This window comes from Ursus arctos, unplaced genomic scaffold (genome assembly GCF_023065955.2).
Source record: "Ursus arctos isolate Adak ecotype North America unplaced genomic scaffold, UrsArc2.0 scaffold_23, whole genome shotgun sequence".
Lineage (NCBI taxonomy): Eukaryota > Metazoa > Chordata > Mammalia > Carnivora > Ursidae > Ursus > Ursus arctos.
In genome coordinates this window covers 22,500,922-22,519,172 of record NW_026622908.1, presented here as the reverse complement: position 1 = coordinate 22,519,172, position 18,251 = coordinate 22,500,922, and the positions used below count along the sequence as shown (strand labels likewise).

At 46.4% G+C, this 18,251-nt stretch overlaps 1 protein-coding gene across 6 annotated transcripts in view; it reads left to right on the top strand.

Annotated features, from left to right (window-relative positions):
- The window catches only part of SLC1A2 (solute carrier family 1 member 2), a 95,356-nt gene that overhangs the window by 56,534 nt on the left and 20,571 nt on the right, over positions 1–18,251 (top strand). For 4 of the 6 annotated variants that reach the window (XM_044389020.3, XM_048217698.2, XM_026512115.4 and 1 more), the window contains exons 7-9: positions 4,787–5,020; positions 9,790–9,984; positions 13,744–13,878. In XM_044389020.3, coding sequence (XP_044244955.1) covers positions 4,787–5,020; positions 9,790–9,984; positions 13,744–13,878 — 564 coding nt within the window. The remainder of the gene's footprint in view (positions 1–4,786; positions 5,021–9,789; positions 9,985–13,743; positions 13,879–18,251) is intronic. The other 2 variants (XM_048217700.2, XM_044389022.3) reach the window with 1 other exon arrangement.

The following is an 18,251-nucleotide window of genomic DNA, read 5'->3' as shown; positions in this document are numbered from 1 at the left end:
CGGATTCTTTAAGAAGCCTAAAAGGCCCTCTGATTCACCCCTCAAAAAAACAAAAAAAAGAGAGAAAAACCCTAATTTCAGTATGATTTTCATATCCTCATTTTTTGCAAATTTCTTTAAAACATTTTTTTCAAAATCTGAAAATCTAAACAGAAAGTAAAACATTGCATAATCACACCACTACAGAAACACAAAGTGAGAAGTGAGATCTCTGCTCACTCTGTCAATTTTCCTTCCCCGTTAACCCACTGCCACCACCATCCATCCATCCAACCATCTGTCCATCCATCCATCCAACCATCTGTCCATCCATCTATCCATCCATCCAGTCATTCCTCCAATCATCCATCTATCATCCATCCATCTATCCATTCTTTCACCCCACAAATATTTTTTGAGACCCTCTCCTATGCCAATAACAATTTTAGGTGCTGGTGATGTAATGGTGAATAAGACAGAGACAAATTCTAGCCCTCATGGAGCCTACGTTCTATTAAAAGAGGAAAAGAATAGAAGGAAGCAAATAAGAATTCAGACAGTGACCAGTGCTACAAAGTCAGTGACCAGGGCAGTGGGAAGGGTGATGGGGATGGAAGTATGGCTTGGACTCTATCCAGAGGATCCAGGAGGACTGCCTAGGGATGTGACTTTTGACGAAGACCTGAAGAATGAAAAGAGGTAGCTCTGTGAAGAACCCACAGGAGAATTTTCCTGGGGGAAGAAACAGCAAGTGAAGGGTTTTTGAGGGTTGGAATAAAGATCTGGAGTAGCTGCAATGTGGTTGGTTGGTGAGGGGTGGAAAGCTGTGAAGTCGAAGAGGTGGGCAGGAGGCAAATCCCATAGGGCCTCGCACGCAGGCTACCATGATGGGTTGGGGTTTATTGACTTGCAAAAGGAAGTCCCTGGGGGGCTACAAGCCTGGAGGCTCTACATGCTGATTTTCACTCTATCCTGATCAAAAGTTCTAATCTGCACTCCTACATGGTCAGAACACTTGGCTCTAAGTGGACTGGGAAAAACGGGAGATTTGTGTCACTTTTTGAGCCTGAAAACAGACAACACGTCTAGGTGACTCTTAGAATGTATGTTTAGCTCTTTATTGACAGACTCTTCCATTTCTTAGTTCTCTTGGGATCTGTCCCAAACTGGCAGGCTAGTGCTGCTATTGGAAACCAGTAGCAGTGAGGGACAGAACCAGAGTGGCTTTACGGCAAAACCGAGAAAGTCCCTCCACTAATCTCCATCTAAGTGTCTGATCCACCATCTGTCCTGTGACTCAAAGTCCTGAATTAATTACTTTAATGGGTTAAGACTAAAGGTCTCGAATCAAGTGGAGCTAACACAAGTGGTTTCCAAAGGCTAACCAAGTCATATCTGCATTTCATCTTTTGTAGAGCAGATTTTATCCCTTGAAACACTGGTTTCCAAACACGTCAGAATTACCTGGGGAACTTGTTTAAAATATAAACGTTCCCAGGTCAGCTCCAGGAAATTCTAACTCAGTAGATATGTGGTGGGCCCGGGGAATCCATGTCGTTACCAGGCAGGCTGGGTTGATTCTGAAGTGGTGTCTCGGAATGCACAGAGACACTAAGGTCTGGGTATGTCAATTCTGTGTATGAGTTTGTGTTTGTGGAGTGGAGAGCCGCCTTGGGAAAGGCATGTTGGTGGGAGGGAACCTGAAGAGAACAAGGACAGAGGTACAAAGTGGATGGAGGCGAGAATGGATGATGGAACAGAAAGAAAAAGACTTGACAGGCCAGTCCTAGATGAATCAGTGGCTTTGACTGCAGTGCCCAGAGCTGCGGATACAAGCAGCCTAACGACGGTGTGGAAGCCATTCTCTCTCCCCGCTCTGTAGTCATGTCCTTCTAATTTAGAAACTGGTCCAACTATTGCTGGGCACCATTTGGCTTCAGAAGCTCACTGGAGCCCTCAGTCTCTTCATGAGCTTCGGTTTATGGCTTCGATTGTTTGCTTCATCTCAGAAGCTTTGTGTGGTGACCTTGAATCCTGGGCATTGGCCCTTTCGTTTCGGTGGAGTGTCATTTTCGATGTGATAATTATGTAGAAACCCAGGAACTCAGAAGCTTCAGCTCCTGAGTCGAGGGTTAAGCCACTTGTTTTGAAAACAGGTGCAGGGAAGTAATGGCCCTAGAAAGCGCCATAGAGGACAAAGCCTCTTTCCTTGTCCTAATTAATGCTCATTCTCATTCAGAGACGAAGGTGTTTGGGTTAACGAAGGTCCCTGCTTGCCGTCTTTATTGACCCTGACACTCTACCTTCTGGCCTTTGGGTAACTCCACTGCCGGTGGGAGCTCACGTTTCTCCCAGCGAGCTGAGTGCTCCAGAACTAACTGGTTCCTCGCTCTGATCCATTTGGCTCTGGCTCAAATGTGTTCTCCAGGGGCACTGGATAGCTGGTCTTGCTTGGCCAAGAGCCCTGAACACACGTTCTCTCCATTCTGCAAATTTCGTGTCCCAGAAGAGCAGGAAAATTGAATGGCACCCAGAACAGCTCATAGTTGTGTTTTTCTGGACGTCTTTAAAGGGTGGTTGGTGCTTGGAAAAGAATTGATCTCTTGCTTTATGAAGATAAATGCTTGTTGGCTTAATGGGAAGGTGCATTGGACTCGGTTACTTACAACCCCCTGGCACGACGACTTGGCCCCTGAGACTAGCCCACTGATCTAGGAGATGTTGTCACCAGGGGCGCACCAGGAGAGTGTAAAATGGTGAGAAAGCCAGGGTTTAAGGACATAGCTTCCTAATGCCTGCGGAAACTGCCCTCAGACATTGCCAGACTTCACTCCAGGGAAAGACGTGGAGGCTGCAGGCTGGGTACTCATCAGGGAAGAGAGTTATTAGAAGGTTTTCACTAAGTCTTGTCATTTACAAATCAGCTCTTTCAGAAGGTTCCTCTTGACAAAATATTTTGCTCATGAAAACATCTGCCATTGGGTGGCAGTAGTCTGTGAGCTGGTTTAGAAAGCCCCAGGAACTCAGACTTGGCTCTTGAAGCACGGTGGGGGAGAGGACATGGGGTATGTGTGTGAACACAGAACATGCGGAGGCCCTCGGTGAGCAGTCAGAGCGGTGCTGACAGGGACAGGGGCGGGACTTTGACAGGGCACACATACACATGCTCAAAAATGCAATCCTCGCAGCGATCCCATGAGGTTGGAGTTAGCCTAAGCCTCAGCTGGCACATCTGTAAAATGGGATTAAGTCACTACGGGGTCACGGAGCTGCTGAGTGGCTGGACAAGCTCCGTGTCATATGTAATTGTGTATGTCATCTCTCCTCTACCCTCATCTTTTTAAAAAAGATTTTATTCATTTATTTGACAGAGAGAAAGAGAGCACAAGCAGGGAGAGCTGCAGGCAGAAGGAGAGGGAAAAGCGGGCTCCCTGGCTGAGCAGGGAGCCCGATGTGGGCTTCGATCCCAGGACCCCACGATCAAGACCTGAGCCTAAGGCAGACACTTAACCAGCTGAACCAGCCAGGCACCCCTTTCCTGCCTCCCTTACCCCAGCTGGGGGCCGTATCTTGGGACTTCCTTTCCCCCAGTCTTTTACTCAAATACGTTCTTAATTCTTATTAAGGTATCAACTTCCCCACAACATTTTCATTTTAGTCGGAAGGTGTCGCAGGCTGAACAAGTGTATGCTCCAACACGACCAGATTGGGCAATAAAAAAAGGATTGCCCAACATGGAAAAAACACACTCACGAGGAGAGAGAGCACGGTTAGTGCCCTCACGAATGAGGACAGCAGTAAATCGTTTCCAAGTTCCCAAACAAACAATAATAAGATAGAAGCATGAAAGACGTTTACGTAGAATTAATCGGTATATGGTACACTGTCGGCCTATCTACAAAGAGCTCCGATCGCTCACCAAAGGGAAGTGGTTTGGCTGGGTAAGGGGAAAACAGCGCTCGGGGAGTCACAGGCGCAGAGACCGTTCTCCTCCTACTTCCTGGTTTTGTGGTCTTGGGCTGGTCTTAACTTTTCTGAACCTCAATTTCCTCGTTTGCCAGATAAAAATAATGATACCTTGATTTCAGGGTTGTGGTAAAAATGAAATGAGGTGATGGAGCAGAGGTCTTACTGCATTGCCTGAGACATGGGGCACAGTGGCCAGCGTTCCTGTCAGCGTAAGTGCAGAAAGAAAGACTTTCAGACTTGGAAGTAATAAAACCACAGCTCTCTAAATGTACGGTCTGGCTCAGAGGGTTTTCTTGTTTTGGCAGGTCTCTTTCGCTCTGTCTCTCTCTGTCTCTCTCTCATAGTTTGATAAACTTGCTATCTTCCAAGGCAAAAAAAACCCAAATTTATAAACACCAGCTTATAGCTTGGTGAAACTCTAATGAGCTTTCTGGGAAGCTCAAAATGGATTCCCAGTTTTCAAGGACGGAGCTGGGGGGAACAGGGAAACCAAACAAAATCCTCGAAGAATCCGCGCCTCTCAAGCTTGGTCCTTACCTGGGAGCTGGTAAAGCTAGAGTCTGCTATTCCTGATCCCCACCTGACCAACAGAGCTCGCCTTTGGATTTGTCGTCAGAGCAGGGGCCCCCAGACCCGCTGAACAAATTTCAGATCACGCGGTTGCTCTGAAGTGAAATAGAGCCGCTGTCGAATCTCACGCACTTCCTCCAGCAAAACTCTTGGTACAGAAATGCAGACGGTTTTCCTCAGGGTGTGGGACAGGCAAGGCCCAGATGTAAGTTGTGAATTCCGTAAGGATCTCGTCAATGTTTTTTTTTTTTTCTTCTATGTTTTTCAGGTACTCTCCCCTGGGTATCGCCTGCCTAATTTGTGGCAAGATCATTGCAATCAAGGACTTGGAAGTGGTTGCTAGGCAACTGGGGATGTACATGGTCACGGTGATTGTGGGCCTCATCATCCATGGGGGCATCTTTCTCCCCTTGATTTACTTTGTAGTCACCAGGAAAAACCCTTTCTCCTTTTTTGCTGGCATTTTCCAAGCTTGGATCACTGCCCTGGGTACCGCTTCCAGGTAGAGAATACGAGAAATCACCTTTCTTTCTCTCTGCTCATTCCTTTCCCCTCTCTGCCACTTCCTCTTTGCAAAAACGCTTTCATCATAAAGTTCAATGGAAATGTGTTTCACGTATTATTAAAATATTCCTGAAAAAGGTAAGTGCTTTGTATTCTGGGCCCCTAGGAACTTAGGAGCTTTCTGATGAACAGTTTTGCTGATATGCACAACTGTCCTGTAAATACCTCATATGAAATTTCCCAGACGAATGCATGCTGTTAATCTGTATGCCTAATTTGCCATATCTAGCATTGGTTTCATTTTAAATGTTTTCCAAAAGGCTGTAGCAGGATGTTAAGCTATTTAAGAAATTCTCCCACCTGTGATTTGAAAAATGCTATCACAAAATAGCTCTCTATTGGACCTATTTTTCAAAAGTAGAAAAAATGAGATTTGCAGGGTAACCATGTTAGAGGAGATTTTTTTTTAAAAAAACCAAACCAGAAGTCAGTCAAGTCTGTGACCTCTGCATGGACCTCTAGTGGACCATTCTGCCCCATTGATTTTGAGAAAATCAGGTTGGCACTGATTCAACTTGACATTGACTGAGAGTCCATTTCTTCTTTATTAACTGAGTTCCAGGCATCTGAAACCAATGAGGACTCCAGAGATATGCAGAGAGAAAAAAAATATATATTTTTTGGATATCTTCTTGGACTGAATTTTGCAAAAACAAACAAACAAAAACAAATACATAAGAAACCCCTGGCAATTTAGAATTTCAAAGATTAAAAGAGTGTTATTGTTTCAGCCTGCAGTAGTCATTGCTCTTTCTGTACAAAAGTAAGGGTCACGAAACTAAGACTGAGGTCATGAAGCAGGTGGCAGGGAGGCAAGCCAACTCTGTGGTCCCCAGCTCAGCAACGTCTCCGGAGTCACAGGTGGTGGGTCCTTGTTGTCGAGCCTGTGACCATGCATCGCAAGTGAGATGGCTGCCCTGTGACACAGCGTCACAGCTGTTCCAAGGCTACTGAGCAGGCAGTCAGCTTTTCCTTAAGTGGCCCTAGAGGCCAAGAGTGGTGACCACCTGAGAAACCAAATTTGTATTTCCATCTTGCACATCAATGAAATTTTGGTACTAGTAGAATGTGGGATTTCAGAAGACGCTAAAAAATATATAACCCCAGGGATCTAGATTCCGCATTCGGTTTCCCAAGATGAAGGGAAACACCCTGAAAATTCCTTTTTCCTTCTTTGTCTTATATATTTCATATGGCTAAGTATCTCTATCCATAAAGATCTCCTCTCTTTGAAGGAAAAGTAAATCTGTTTTTTTTTTTTCAAAAACAACCATGTTTAGTTTTATATTTGTTTTCTGATTACAAGCATGCTGTCTGCTCATTGTGAAAAAGTTCAGACCGTGAATAAAGTTTTGAAGAAGAAAATGCACATCCTCAGTTATTCTATTGCCCAGGGATAATTAATAGTGACCCTTTGAGTTAATCTTAATAGTTCTGTATTTTTCCAGTTTGTACTATGTATAGATGTTGTAAACTGCTATTTTTCACTGGTCAACATATCATAAAAGTTCTGTCTATCAATATAGATCTTCCTACCATTTTTAAATGGCATAATAAGCCACTGTGGGCGCTAGAGTACAGCCCCCCCTCCACGCCGTGATGTACCTTTCAAGCGTGTTTACTAAGCAGGGCTGTGACAAGCGTCCTTACAAATACATCTCGGTAAGCTTGTCTGATGATCCCCCCAGCATAAATTTATAGAAGTGGAATTTCTGAGTCCAATGGAAAGCACACTGACTGTTTGAAAACATACCACCTGCTTCCTGCTCAGAAAAGTCCGCTGGTTTATGTCCCCACCAACTGGCTGTGCGAACTGCCTTTTCCCACCTCCTCACCAGCACTGAATATTATCAGTTACTTCAATACTTTCCAATCTTATTGGTGAAAAATGATCTCTTTGATTTTGCATGCTTTGATGACTAGTGAGGGGAAACATCTCTTTGTGTTCTTATTGACCATCCTTCCCTCTCTCCCCCACCCCGTGACTTGTTTGGGGTGGTCATTTCCTGTTGGGGAATTCATCCATTCATGATTGGCTTTAACTCTCTTCATGTATAAAAATATTCACTCATGTGTCCCATGTTGCGAGTGATGTTCCTCTCCACCTGACACTTGTCCTGAAAATTTGCTTTTTGCCCTTGGAAGTGTTTAATTTTTGTATCATCAAAGTTGTCAGCATTTTCATTTAGTATTTGGAATTTCGATTTTTTTTTCCTCAGGAACATCACCACCAAAAATTATAAAATATTACTTCGTATTTTCTTCCAATACCTTTGTGGTTTTGATCTTTAAATCTTTCAAAAATATTTTTATCTTTCCTTTGAATGACTAGACAATTATCCCAGCACCTTAATTAGACAAGGTAAATCCTAAAAACATATGGATGGCCCAAGTTCAGATTTTTTTTCTGTCTGTTGCTTTATTTTTTTTTAATTGTAATAATATTTTTTTATTATGTTATGTTAGTCACCATACAGTACATCCCCGGTTTCCAATGTAAAGTTCAATGATTCATTAGTTGTGTGTAACACCCAGTGCACCATGCAATACGTGCCCTCCTTAATACCCATCACCAGCCTATCCCATTCCCCCACCCCCCTCCCCTCTGAAGCCCTCAGTTTGTTTCCCAGAGTCCATAGTCTCTCATGCTTCACTCCCCCTTCTGATTAACCCCCCTTTCTTTATCCCTTTCTTCCCCTACGGATCTTCCTAGTTCTTATGTTCCATAGATGAGAGAAACCATATGATAATTGTCTTTCTCTGCTTGACTTATTTCACTTAGCATTCATATTTAAATCAGACAAATGCTTGGGTATCTGGCCAAGGCCCCGAATGCTAGACCCATTTCTCGTCCTTACCCTGTATTTCAAGCGACTTTAGTCTTTGGTTAATCTGTGGCTTTTGTCTGGATGTGGGATTTCATTTTTTAAAAGAAAATACACTTAAAGAAAAATTTGTGGCATGAGTCACATCCTAAGAACTAACTCTGCCATTATGACCAGAGGAGAAAAAACACAAAGCCCCAGTACAGCCACTAAATAGTCTTGCTACATCCTTGGACCCTGACTGAAGGGGAGGTGGAAAGGATTGACTCCCTTTTCTCAACAGCCTGGTGTCAGGGAGGATAGATGGAGGGGGTGGCCTGGGACACACCTCTCTGCATCCCGCTGACATCAGTCCATGCTGTTGAAACGACTCTGGAAAAAGAAAAAAAGAGGACTGTCAAGTATCTGCTAGTTATTATTAGCAATATTTGAAAGCTGTCATATGGTCGCTGAGGCAGGAGCCAAAAAAACAATGTCAGAATGTTGGACTGGCAGAAAAGAGCTCAAATTCTCAAGTCCCAGTGTGGACTGGTTGGGTATATGTGGATTTTGAGAATATTTTCATGATTTACCAATTATTTTCTCCCATCTATTTAATTGTCTGAAGACCTCTTGATGACATTTTGGGAAAGTGGATGCAATAATAAAAATGAACATATTCCTGTCCTCCTAGAAGTGTGCTCAGATTCCTACCATTTAGAATCCCAGCCTCCAACCACAGCTGTCGTTTCAGACTAGTCATGGTGTCCTGCCAGCCCTTCAAAGGGGTCCAAAGAAAGGGTGGGGTGGGGGAGTTTCATTAAAACAGCTGGAATAGCCAACCAGCTACAAGGTACAAGAGGTCTCCAAACATTCATTTCCTCTCCCTACCTGAAACCAAGGAGGGGGCATGAGACCCCTGACCTGAAATCACAAAGCACAAAACAAAAAAAACAAACCCCGAAGAGAATGGACCACAAAGCACTCATGTGGCAGTTTGGGCGTTCTGCAGTTCTTTCCATATTACATAAATTTTGAAACAAATCACCTACCCTCCCATGTGCCTCTCTCCACATGGAGATAATATTTTGGCCGTCAGCAACCCTTATCCTTACAGGTCTCTCCTAATTTAAAAGACACACGAATGTGTCAGGGGTTCTGGCCCCTGAGGCTGGGTCATGTGGTCATGAATTCCTGTCCCAGGCCTGGGACGAGTGGGGGTGGAGTCACTCCATCAGTGGGTCTCTGATTAGCTACAGAGCACATACTTTTTGCTCTATGTTATTGCAAAGACTATACACTTGGCCAATGACCATGTATCAGGGAGTTGGACTGTCTGTGAGAGTCCCTAGTGAATTGCTAGAAGCTCAGGTTCAGGCTAAATGGTGTTTAACATGTTTGTCCAGCATTCTCAAAATTAGCTCAGGGCAGTTCCCAGAGGTTGGATGCAGCCCATGTAGTCATCGTGTTGGAAAGTGTTTCTAGCATGAAATTATGGGTCATTCAAAAATTCCTCAATCCATTTCACTGTTGACAGCTCATTATTTTCTGACACATTTTTTTTTTTTGCAGCTCAATAAATGTGGGGAATCAGATGGTCTTTAATATTTAATACAAGAGGAAAACACAGATCAAAAGAAAAAGAATTTAAAGCTCTAAGTAGATCTTAAAAACCAGAACCAACAAAAAGAGTTTGCTGCCTATGAGCATCTTAATAAGATTGAACTGAAACTCCACAAACAGCTGGTCTTTAATTTGGCTCCAGCCACTGCTTTTTGCATGTCACGTTGCTTGATTGGAACAAAAGAACAAACACTTTGTGGTAGTATTCCAGTTTGTGTTTTGTCCTGCTTCCCTAAAGTGGACATAAACTCTTGTCTCTCTTTCTCTCTTTGTTTCTTAGTGCTGGAACTTTGCCTGTTACCTTCCGTTGCCTGGAAGAAAATCTGGGAATTGATAAGCGCGTGACCAGATTTGTCCTCCCGGTCGGAGCAACCATCAACATGGACGGTACAGCCCTTTATGAAGCGGTGGCCGCCATCTTTATTGCCCAAATGAACGGTGTTATCCTAGATGGAGGCCAGATTGTGACTGTGAGGTGAGTGGAGTGTGGGTGGGGAGGCCCTGAAATGACCTTTTGCCCTACCCCCTTCCACACGAACTCCATTTGACGGGGCCACTTGAATTTCAGGTCCCCTGGTGGAAGAATGATGACACAGAAGAGGAGTTATTGGCAGTCGCAAAGGGAAAATATTGTGACAGGAAAGAAGCAGGCTCATACTTAGGCCTTCTGTTTGTATTGCACATGTGAAATTGCTTTGGAAACTTGGTATTATTTGATTTTTAACAATCCTGTGATGGTGCAAGGCAGTTATTTCTACACCATTTAATGATGAGGAAGCACAGGCCTCCAAGGGCAGGGTAGTTTGTGCAAGGCTACACCGTTAGTGAGCCAGGAGGGCTGTAACTGGGGCCGACATCGGCTGACTCTGCATCCACTTTTCCTTGCATTAAAATATGTTCCCTTCAGCATTGCAGAGGGTGATGGCAGAAATGATGAAATACTGGAAGGAAGAGATTTCTCAATACAACATAAACCGTTTTATTACAAGTAGATCACGAACACAGATCCATAAGTTGTACTAAATCTATTTCTACCATAGGTATTCATCCTTTAAGAAATTTAGGAAGAATGCTTTCCCAAGAGATCCTTAAAAACACATTGCTTCTCCATAAACTTTAAGATCACACTTTTGTATATTAGTTTATGGAATCCTTACAACGACCCTGTGAGGGATGTACTTGTCTCAGCTCAGGCTGCTGTAAGAGAATACCTTGGACTGGGGGTTTAATAACAGACATAGATTTCTCACTGTTCCGGAGGCTGGAAAGTCCAAGATGAAGGTGCTGGCAAATTCAGTTCCTGGTGACTCTCCTCTTCCTGGCTAGGGTATGATCGCCCTTGTTGCTGTTTGCTCACCTGGCCTTTCCTTGGTGTGTGTGGGGAGAGAGAGAGAGAGCTGGAAAGAGAGAGAGAGCAGGCTCTGTAAGTCTCCTCTGATAAGAGCACTAATCCCATCATGAGGGCTCCACACTCACGACCTACTAACCTCCCCCCTCCCCCGGAAGGGCCACGCCTCCAAACACCAGCACATTGGAGATCAGGGCTTCAACAAATGAATTTGGTAGGGGGGGACACAACTCAGTCCATAGCAGAATTATAGGGAAGCCTCAGTTTCTCATTGGTATATTGGGGACATTCTAGGGGGTGGAGAGCATTGTACCTGGGACGTAGTCACCTGTCAATAAATGTTAGCTACTAGTAGTATTGCTATTATTGATGCTCAGTAAAACACAGTACTTCTAGAATATGAAAGAAAAACGTGATAGTGATGTAGTGAATGCCGTGATGTCACTCAGGGGAAAACATGCTTCAGATCCAGGTGTCATGCCTTCTAAATCACATCGTCACAGAATACATATGAGAATGCCAGTCTCTCTTGCGTTAAAACTCAGAGACGAATGAAAGACGAAGCCCCTTCTTTTGGAGCCAAGCAAGATGATTTCTGGTCCCTGAATTCTTGGCCCTGATGGCAACCACACTTCCCATTGAGTTCACACCGTTAGATGAAAACTTAAGAGACAGGAGGAGGGACCGGTGACCAATGATCGGGATCGATTAATTCCAAGTTTCCAGTGTTGGAGGGGTCGGGCGTGGGGGGCATCAGGGGCCCACATGGCATCGCAATCAAGCAGATGAGTGTTCCGATCCCGGCAGACCCCAGTCAAGCTGTTTGACCCTAAGTGTCTCCATCCGTCCAGTTCCTGGTTTCCCCCGTGGAAAGCAGATCCCAGCATATGTACCTTGCAGGGTTACCGCGAGGCTCTGCTGTGACAATGTGGGTAATCTTCCATCCAGCATCCAAGAACCAGCCCTAGAGAAGTGAGCCAGGGAGTGGAAGGACAAGAAAAGCGGAAAGGGATAGAGAGATGGAGAGGAGATCCCTGCCCCCAAGAAGCTGTTTCAGGATTTAGAATCATGGTAGGGGGAGGGTATAAATTGGGATGAAGGAGGAGTGGGGGGACCAACTGCCAGGAAGAATTCTCTTGATAGGATTTTGTCTCACACAGCCCAGGGGGGACCAGACCATGGGGCCACAGTGCAAAGGGATGTGTAAGAATGACTCATAACAGAAGCAACTGATGTTGTAAATAAAACGGCTGAGGCCATGACCGTTGGAACTTGGGAAGTCCCCCTTTCCTGATGTTCTATCCATGGCAGGGAAATGGCTGAGAATTCCCACCTTCTAACTCTCGGGGCTTTAGGGAAGTTTTTATTGCAAAGCGGCCTCACCCTGCCCAGATTTCTTGATAAGAGTAACAATTCACATTTTCGGGGGGGGGGGGGGTGTTGCAATGTGCCAGGCCTGTTCTATGTGCTTTTTATTTATTAGCTCCTGATGACCCTTTCTTAAGGATAAGGAAATCATGGCACAAAGAGGTTAAGTACCCTGCTCAAAGTCATGTAGCTGGGATTCGAATCCAGGTTGTTCCATTCCATAATCTTCATTGATACCCACTATATACTATCACCTCCTGTGACCCAGAAGGATCCAAGAAAAATGGAGTTCTTTAAGCCTGGACACCAGCTCCGCACTGATGGGGCTGGGGGCATAGTGCAGACCGTTCGGTAGTTGCCACCTAGGGGAGGGGTCTAGATGGTGACAGGCCTACATCGGGAAGGATGGCAGTATGGAAAGACCAGTGCCAACCGCAGGACCCCCTAGGGCCTTCACTTTCTCATACATGAGATTAGGTAAATTCAGGTGCCTCCCAATGGTAAGACCCAGGATTCTGTGCTTGGTCACAACAATGGTCTGGGCTCAGTTAAAAACCAGTCTGGGGGCCTGACCCTTAGTTTGGAGCTGGAGGACCTACTCAAGAAACTCTAGCATTGTCTAACTACAAATAAAGCACCCTGCTTTTCTTCACTGCACCCACAAAAGCAAGTTAGGAATCTGTATTTTCAGAAGTATCTTTCCATTTAGAAATGACAACTTTTAGAAATGGCATCAGAAAAGAGGAGAAAAAGCGACTGCCCTTTGCTGGACCACAGAGGCCCCCCTGGTGTCTAGACAGGGCACTTGAACTCTAGATTAAACCCTCTTCCAGAGACAACTTCAAAATGGTGCCGGGTGTGCCCTTGGCATTGCAAATGATGAGAGGCTTCAGAAAGAAAACCTCCCGTTATTTCATTATCTTTTCTTGGCGCCTTCTTTCTGAATAATGTATTTTCCAGTCCATGGTGAAACGTCCAGGCGTCTGAAGCTTAATGTCATTTGGAATCTGTTGATTTGTTCCCCCGATGTCCACTCAATCGGGTCTGGATATTTGCTATTCCGAGTTCTCATGTTAACGTTGGCAGTGGCCTCCTCAGACTCTTGCCACGGAGTCCAGATGTCTCTGGGGCTCACGGAGACATAAAGGCGTAAGCAGAAATGAATGCAGCGGTACTCCCATGGGAGGAGTAGGGTGATTTGTTTTCCTTCTTTATTATTTCCTTGCCTGTTTGAGAGCCACGCTTGGCTTAGTTGAACCCTTGATCCATTAGGCTAATTGGCTCTCCTGCTGAGGATGAGGCTCCCATCCATGAATTTACAAACTTCATCACACTTGAGTAGAATCCAAACAGACCCTACTTCCCGGGTCTCGGCACTCTAGATTTCTCTGTTCTTCAGGAGAAACGAAAGAACTTTTATGGCTGCCGGGAAATTTGGAGCTTAAAGTTGCCTGCCAGGGCTGGTTTTGCCAAGTCCTCTCTTCTCTTCCGCTGACCTGGTCTTCTCTGTTCGCTCAGCCTCACGGCCACGCTGGCGAGCGTCGGTGCGGCCAGTATCCCCAGCGCGGGCCTCGTCACCATGCTGCTCATCCTGACGGCCGTGGGCCTGCCGACGGAGGACATCAGCCTGCTGGTGGCCGTGGACTGGCTGCTGTAAGTGCTTGCCGATGGGGGCTCTGCTGGGGATGTTGAGTCCTTCCTCCCAGGGCTGGACAAGATGCAGGGTTGCAGCCCAAGTCTTAGCAAATCCCCATGACAACTTCTTCCCTCCTTCCCTCCCTTCTTCCCTCTAACATTTACTGAGCACCTCATTGGGAACCGAAGACGAACAAGGCATCCTGAGGACCTCCCGGTCTAGTGGTGGCATCAGATAAATTACAATACGGTGTTAAAAGCACAGCAGTAAGGAAGCCACTACGGAGGCAGGCAGGGGATCTCAGGACATGATGCTGAATGAACGAAGCACAAAGGAGTGTGCGTGGTGTGATCCCGTTTATATGAAGCTGCAGGAAAGGCAATAGAATCTCAGCAATAGAAAGAGATCAGTGGTTGCCTGGGCCTGGACGGGGTGAAGAGACTAACTGGGAAGGGGCCCAAGGAAATCGTTAGGGGTGGTAGAAATGTGCCATGGGCACAGGTATGCACAGGTGTCTACATTTGTCAAAACTCATCAAACCCCACAGTTAACATGGGTACGTTTTATCATACGTAAATTATACTTCAATAAAGTAGATTTAAAAATAGCTCACATGGGGCACATGGGTGGCACAGTCGGTCGAGTGACTCTTGATTTTGGCTCACATCATGATCTCAGGGTTCTGGGATCAAGGCCCACGTCAGGCTCTGCGCTCAGCGGGGAGTCTGCTTGAGATTCTCTCTCCCTCTCCCTCTGCCCCTCCAGCTACTTGCTCATGCGAGGGCTCTCTCTCCTCTCCCTCTTGCTCTCGCTCTCACCCTCACTCTAAAATAAAGAACTAAATCTTAAAAAAAGTGCAACATGCATGTAAAAGGATAGTGATAGAAAGAGGCACCCATCCCAGTCAAGGATAGCAGGGCGGAAGGGAGGAATCAGGCAATAATGAACATGGCAACTGAATTTGCATGGGCACCATGTGCCAGCCACTGCACCAGTCATTCTACAGCTTCCACTTTCTAACAACCTTGAAGGTTTGGTATTATTACTCTTGGTGTAGAGATGGGGAAACTGAGGTATAGGGAGGTAAGGTGACTTGAGAGTGAACAGAGATTTGACTCCGGTTTGGCTTGGTTTGGGAGGCCGCTACGTTCTTCATCATGGCCATATTCAAGCTTCTGAAGCCAGTGTTGGCTGAGCTGAATCATAACTGGCAAGTAGATGTAGGTGGAGGGGGAAACAGGGCATTCTAGTTAAGGCCAAGGCCGGCCTGTGCAAAGGCACCGAAGCCGCAAACAGTGTGGGGACTATGAGTGGTTTAGTAACACTGGAGCATGGAGTGGGAGGCAGGGAATGGCGACAGGTGGGGCAAAATGGATAGCCCGCACAGCCATGCAGGGAAGTTTGAACTTGACTGTGTCTACATAGCCCAGCTACCTTTCCCAGTATATTTACCAGGGAAGGGCATTTTCATAATGTAGGACACCCACTGCCCACTCCCAGGGAAGATCTAGCCAGATGGTCCCCACGAGGGAGATGAGAGTCGATCCTTGCAAAGGGCCCACTCGGCCTCTGACATTCTGTGGGGTATACACTGATGCCTCCTGTCCAGTCTTGGAGTTACACAACAGGGGCTGGGGGTGCTGTTGGGTTCAATGTCAGGGGCACAGTGGTCCAAGGCCAAAGAGCCCGCACGTTTTTTAAAACTGCTCCACGTGGCCATGGCAGTTTTTCTGACATCTGTTGGCATAGATTTTAAGAGCCAGAAGCCATCTTTAATGCACTTGAGTTTCCTGCATCCGAAACAACAGTTCCTTCCCCCTGCCTTTGCCCTTCCAAAGACAGAAACATGCACGTGACTGAAGGGAAGGACATCTGGCAAGCGAGAAGGAAGACTGACCTCTCCACAGAGCTTGTCTGCTGTTAAGGTTTAGGTTAGAATGGAGAAGTGGCTCCCTGGACATAATCCGTGCACCTCAGGAGGGCTGCAAGGAAGGCCATGGATCTTCCTGACTGGCTCCTTCATCACCAGAGAAATGCCCCGAAAATACCTGTAGTGGAAAGGTGAAGAGTAAGTGAGATAGCCTCTTCTCTGTCTCTGCTAGTCTCTCTCAGGCGGTAGTAGGGGGTCCTCGGCGCTAGCTCAGTTGTTCTGGAAGCCTGTGCTGCTCCCCAGGGCAGACTTTCTCACAACGTCTGCTCAGACAAGGTGGTCATGGCGGCTGAGATCTGGCAGTGGTTTATGCGTGCAAGGTTTGGGAGGGAATGGGATGGAGGAGACAAAGGAGTGGGGTAGGCTTTGGTGGGAAGGAGGACAAAAGGGAAGTGAGGACATTGGCAATAGTTTAGGGTCAGCAGGAGCTCAATACATGTGTGCTAAATTTCACCGCAGAGTTGCTGTGTGATAACCAGGGGCCTTTCCACACAGGAAGAAGGACAGGGGAAGCTATTGAAATGAAATGTGCTTCCCCTGTGACTTTTGCTTCCTGAGTCCTCTGCCTCTCCTCGAACCCCCTGAAATGGTGTTATCGTGGAGCTACTCCTGCTTGTGTGTCTACGTTACCTCGTCTCTTCTTGGGCTTCTTTCTGAGGCCTGAAGTCCACCATTAGAGATTGACCTTTTTATAAATGATCATTATAGAGACTGCCTCCTGCCATGATCATGTAAATACCTCTCTTTGAGTGAAAAAAAAAATGCACTGATACCATCTGGAAATGAAGAAAGGAAGCTGGTCCTTGGTGGATACCGCCATGTTCTTTCCATTCGGTAGTGATTAATCCCCAAAGAGCCCTAAGGAGTGTTTCCCAGATGACGAAACCAGGAATCAGAAGGGTTGAGTGTCTTGAGCTCGGCACAAGAGAGCTTGGGTGGTGAGGTCTGGTCCCTTTACCCCAGCTTCCTACTTACGACCCAGCAGAGCTAGCAGTGGGCAGAAGCAGAGAGACTCTGTCAGAAAGGTTTTAGGGAAGACAGACCTATTAGGGTCACCCCTGGTTCTACAGACCAACCAGGGAATTTTTCACTTGACCTGTTTTTTTCCTCCTCCCAAGATCAAAACAAAACAACAGAAAAAGCTTAAGTGGGGACAAATGGGGTACAGTCAAGGTCTCGGCTGCTCTGAGAACTCAAGCCCTCCAGCTCCAGTGGGTCAGCCACTGTGGGCCCTGGCCCTCTTGGCAGTCATTTCCTTCCAAGCCTGTTGGATAAGAGTCATTTCATGAACCATCCAAGACCCTGCCCACTTCTGACCTAAATGTTAGCGAATGGAATAGGAGGGCTGGGTCCTCCCCATCACCCCACACCAGCGCTCACATGTTCCTACTTGCGCAGAGAGCAGGGCGTCCTAACTCCAGGGCGGGAGCGTGCCAGCAGAAGGGAGTTGGCTGAACCCAAAGATGATGATACATTTGGATTAACTATATTGATGAAACTGTATATGAGGAAACTCAATCCCAGGCTGGCGCTGGAAAGGAAGGAACAAATGAAGAGCTGTCCTCTGGTTCTGCGGTTGGGTCTTAGGTGCAGGGCCGGGGGTGGGGGGGCTCGTGTATCCAGAAAAAGGAAAGCAACCAGTCAGGAGCCCTGGATCTGAGCTCTGCCCTTACTCTTCGTAGGACTTTGAGCAAGTTGCTCTCTGGACTTGAGCTGTGTCATGTGAACAATGAGGATAATAATTTGTCAGTTTAAAAGCAGAGTCTAGACCCCATGCCCTTGAGTGCCCTTCTGGTTTTAAGACCTCGCCTAGGACTCTGCTGGTGATGGATGTTTGTATACAAACAAGCCTGAACGTTCCTTTGAAGAAGAGAAGAAAAAGGAAGGATAGAGGATCCTGGGAAAATGTGCACAGGGGTCTGTAGCTAGGTCAGGTCTGCTTTGAATTAGTAACGGTAGCACATTCTTTCTCACCAGCAAGTGGAGCTCTGGAAACACGCTCTTGGTCATGAGCTCCGTGGCCGTTGGGTGCCCGGTACATGTCAGTGGGGTTAGGGGGAAGGGTTGACATAGAGGTGTGGGGGGAGGCTGGCCCTTCCCTAGTAAAATAGTCGGTGGGGGGAAAGCAGAGAAAAAGAAAAGGTGAGGGGATTTTTTTTTTTTCTTTTCTCTCCAGGCAAAGCTTGTAAGCTCTCATAACTCTAGCAATTTTTCAATTTAAAACCAAACAAAGCCTGCAGTGACATTTAATGTGCCACAGCGTTTGCCAGCTGCTGGAGACCGGCCAGCCTCATTACTGCCCGCCAAGCCCTGGATGCTTTTCAATGGGCAGGCTTGGCTGCTCTGTAAATGTCATGGTGAAAACCAAGATTCTGGGCCCTGAAAAATGCCGGAGTCCTCGAACACCGGATGGGCGGGGCTGGTAAAACCAGAACCTTCCCCAGGGTCCAAAAAGCCCTT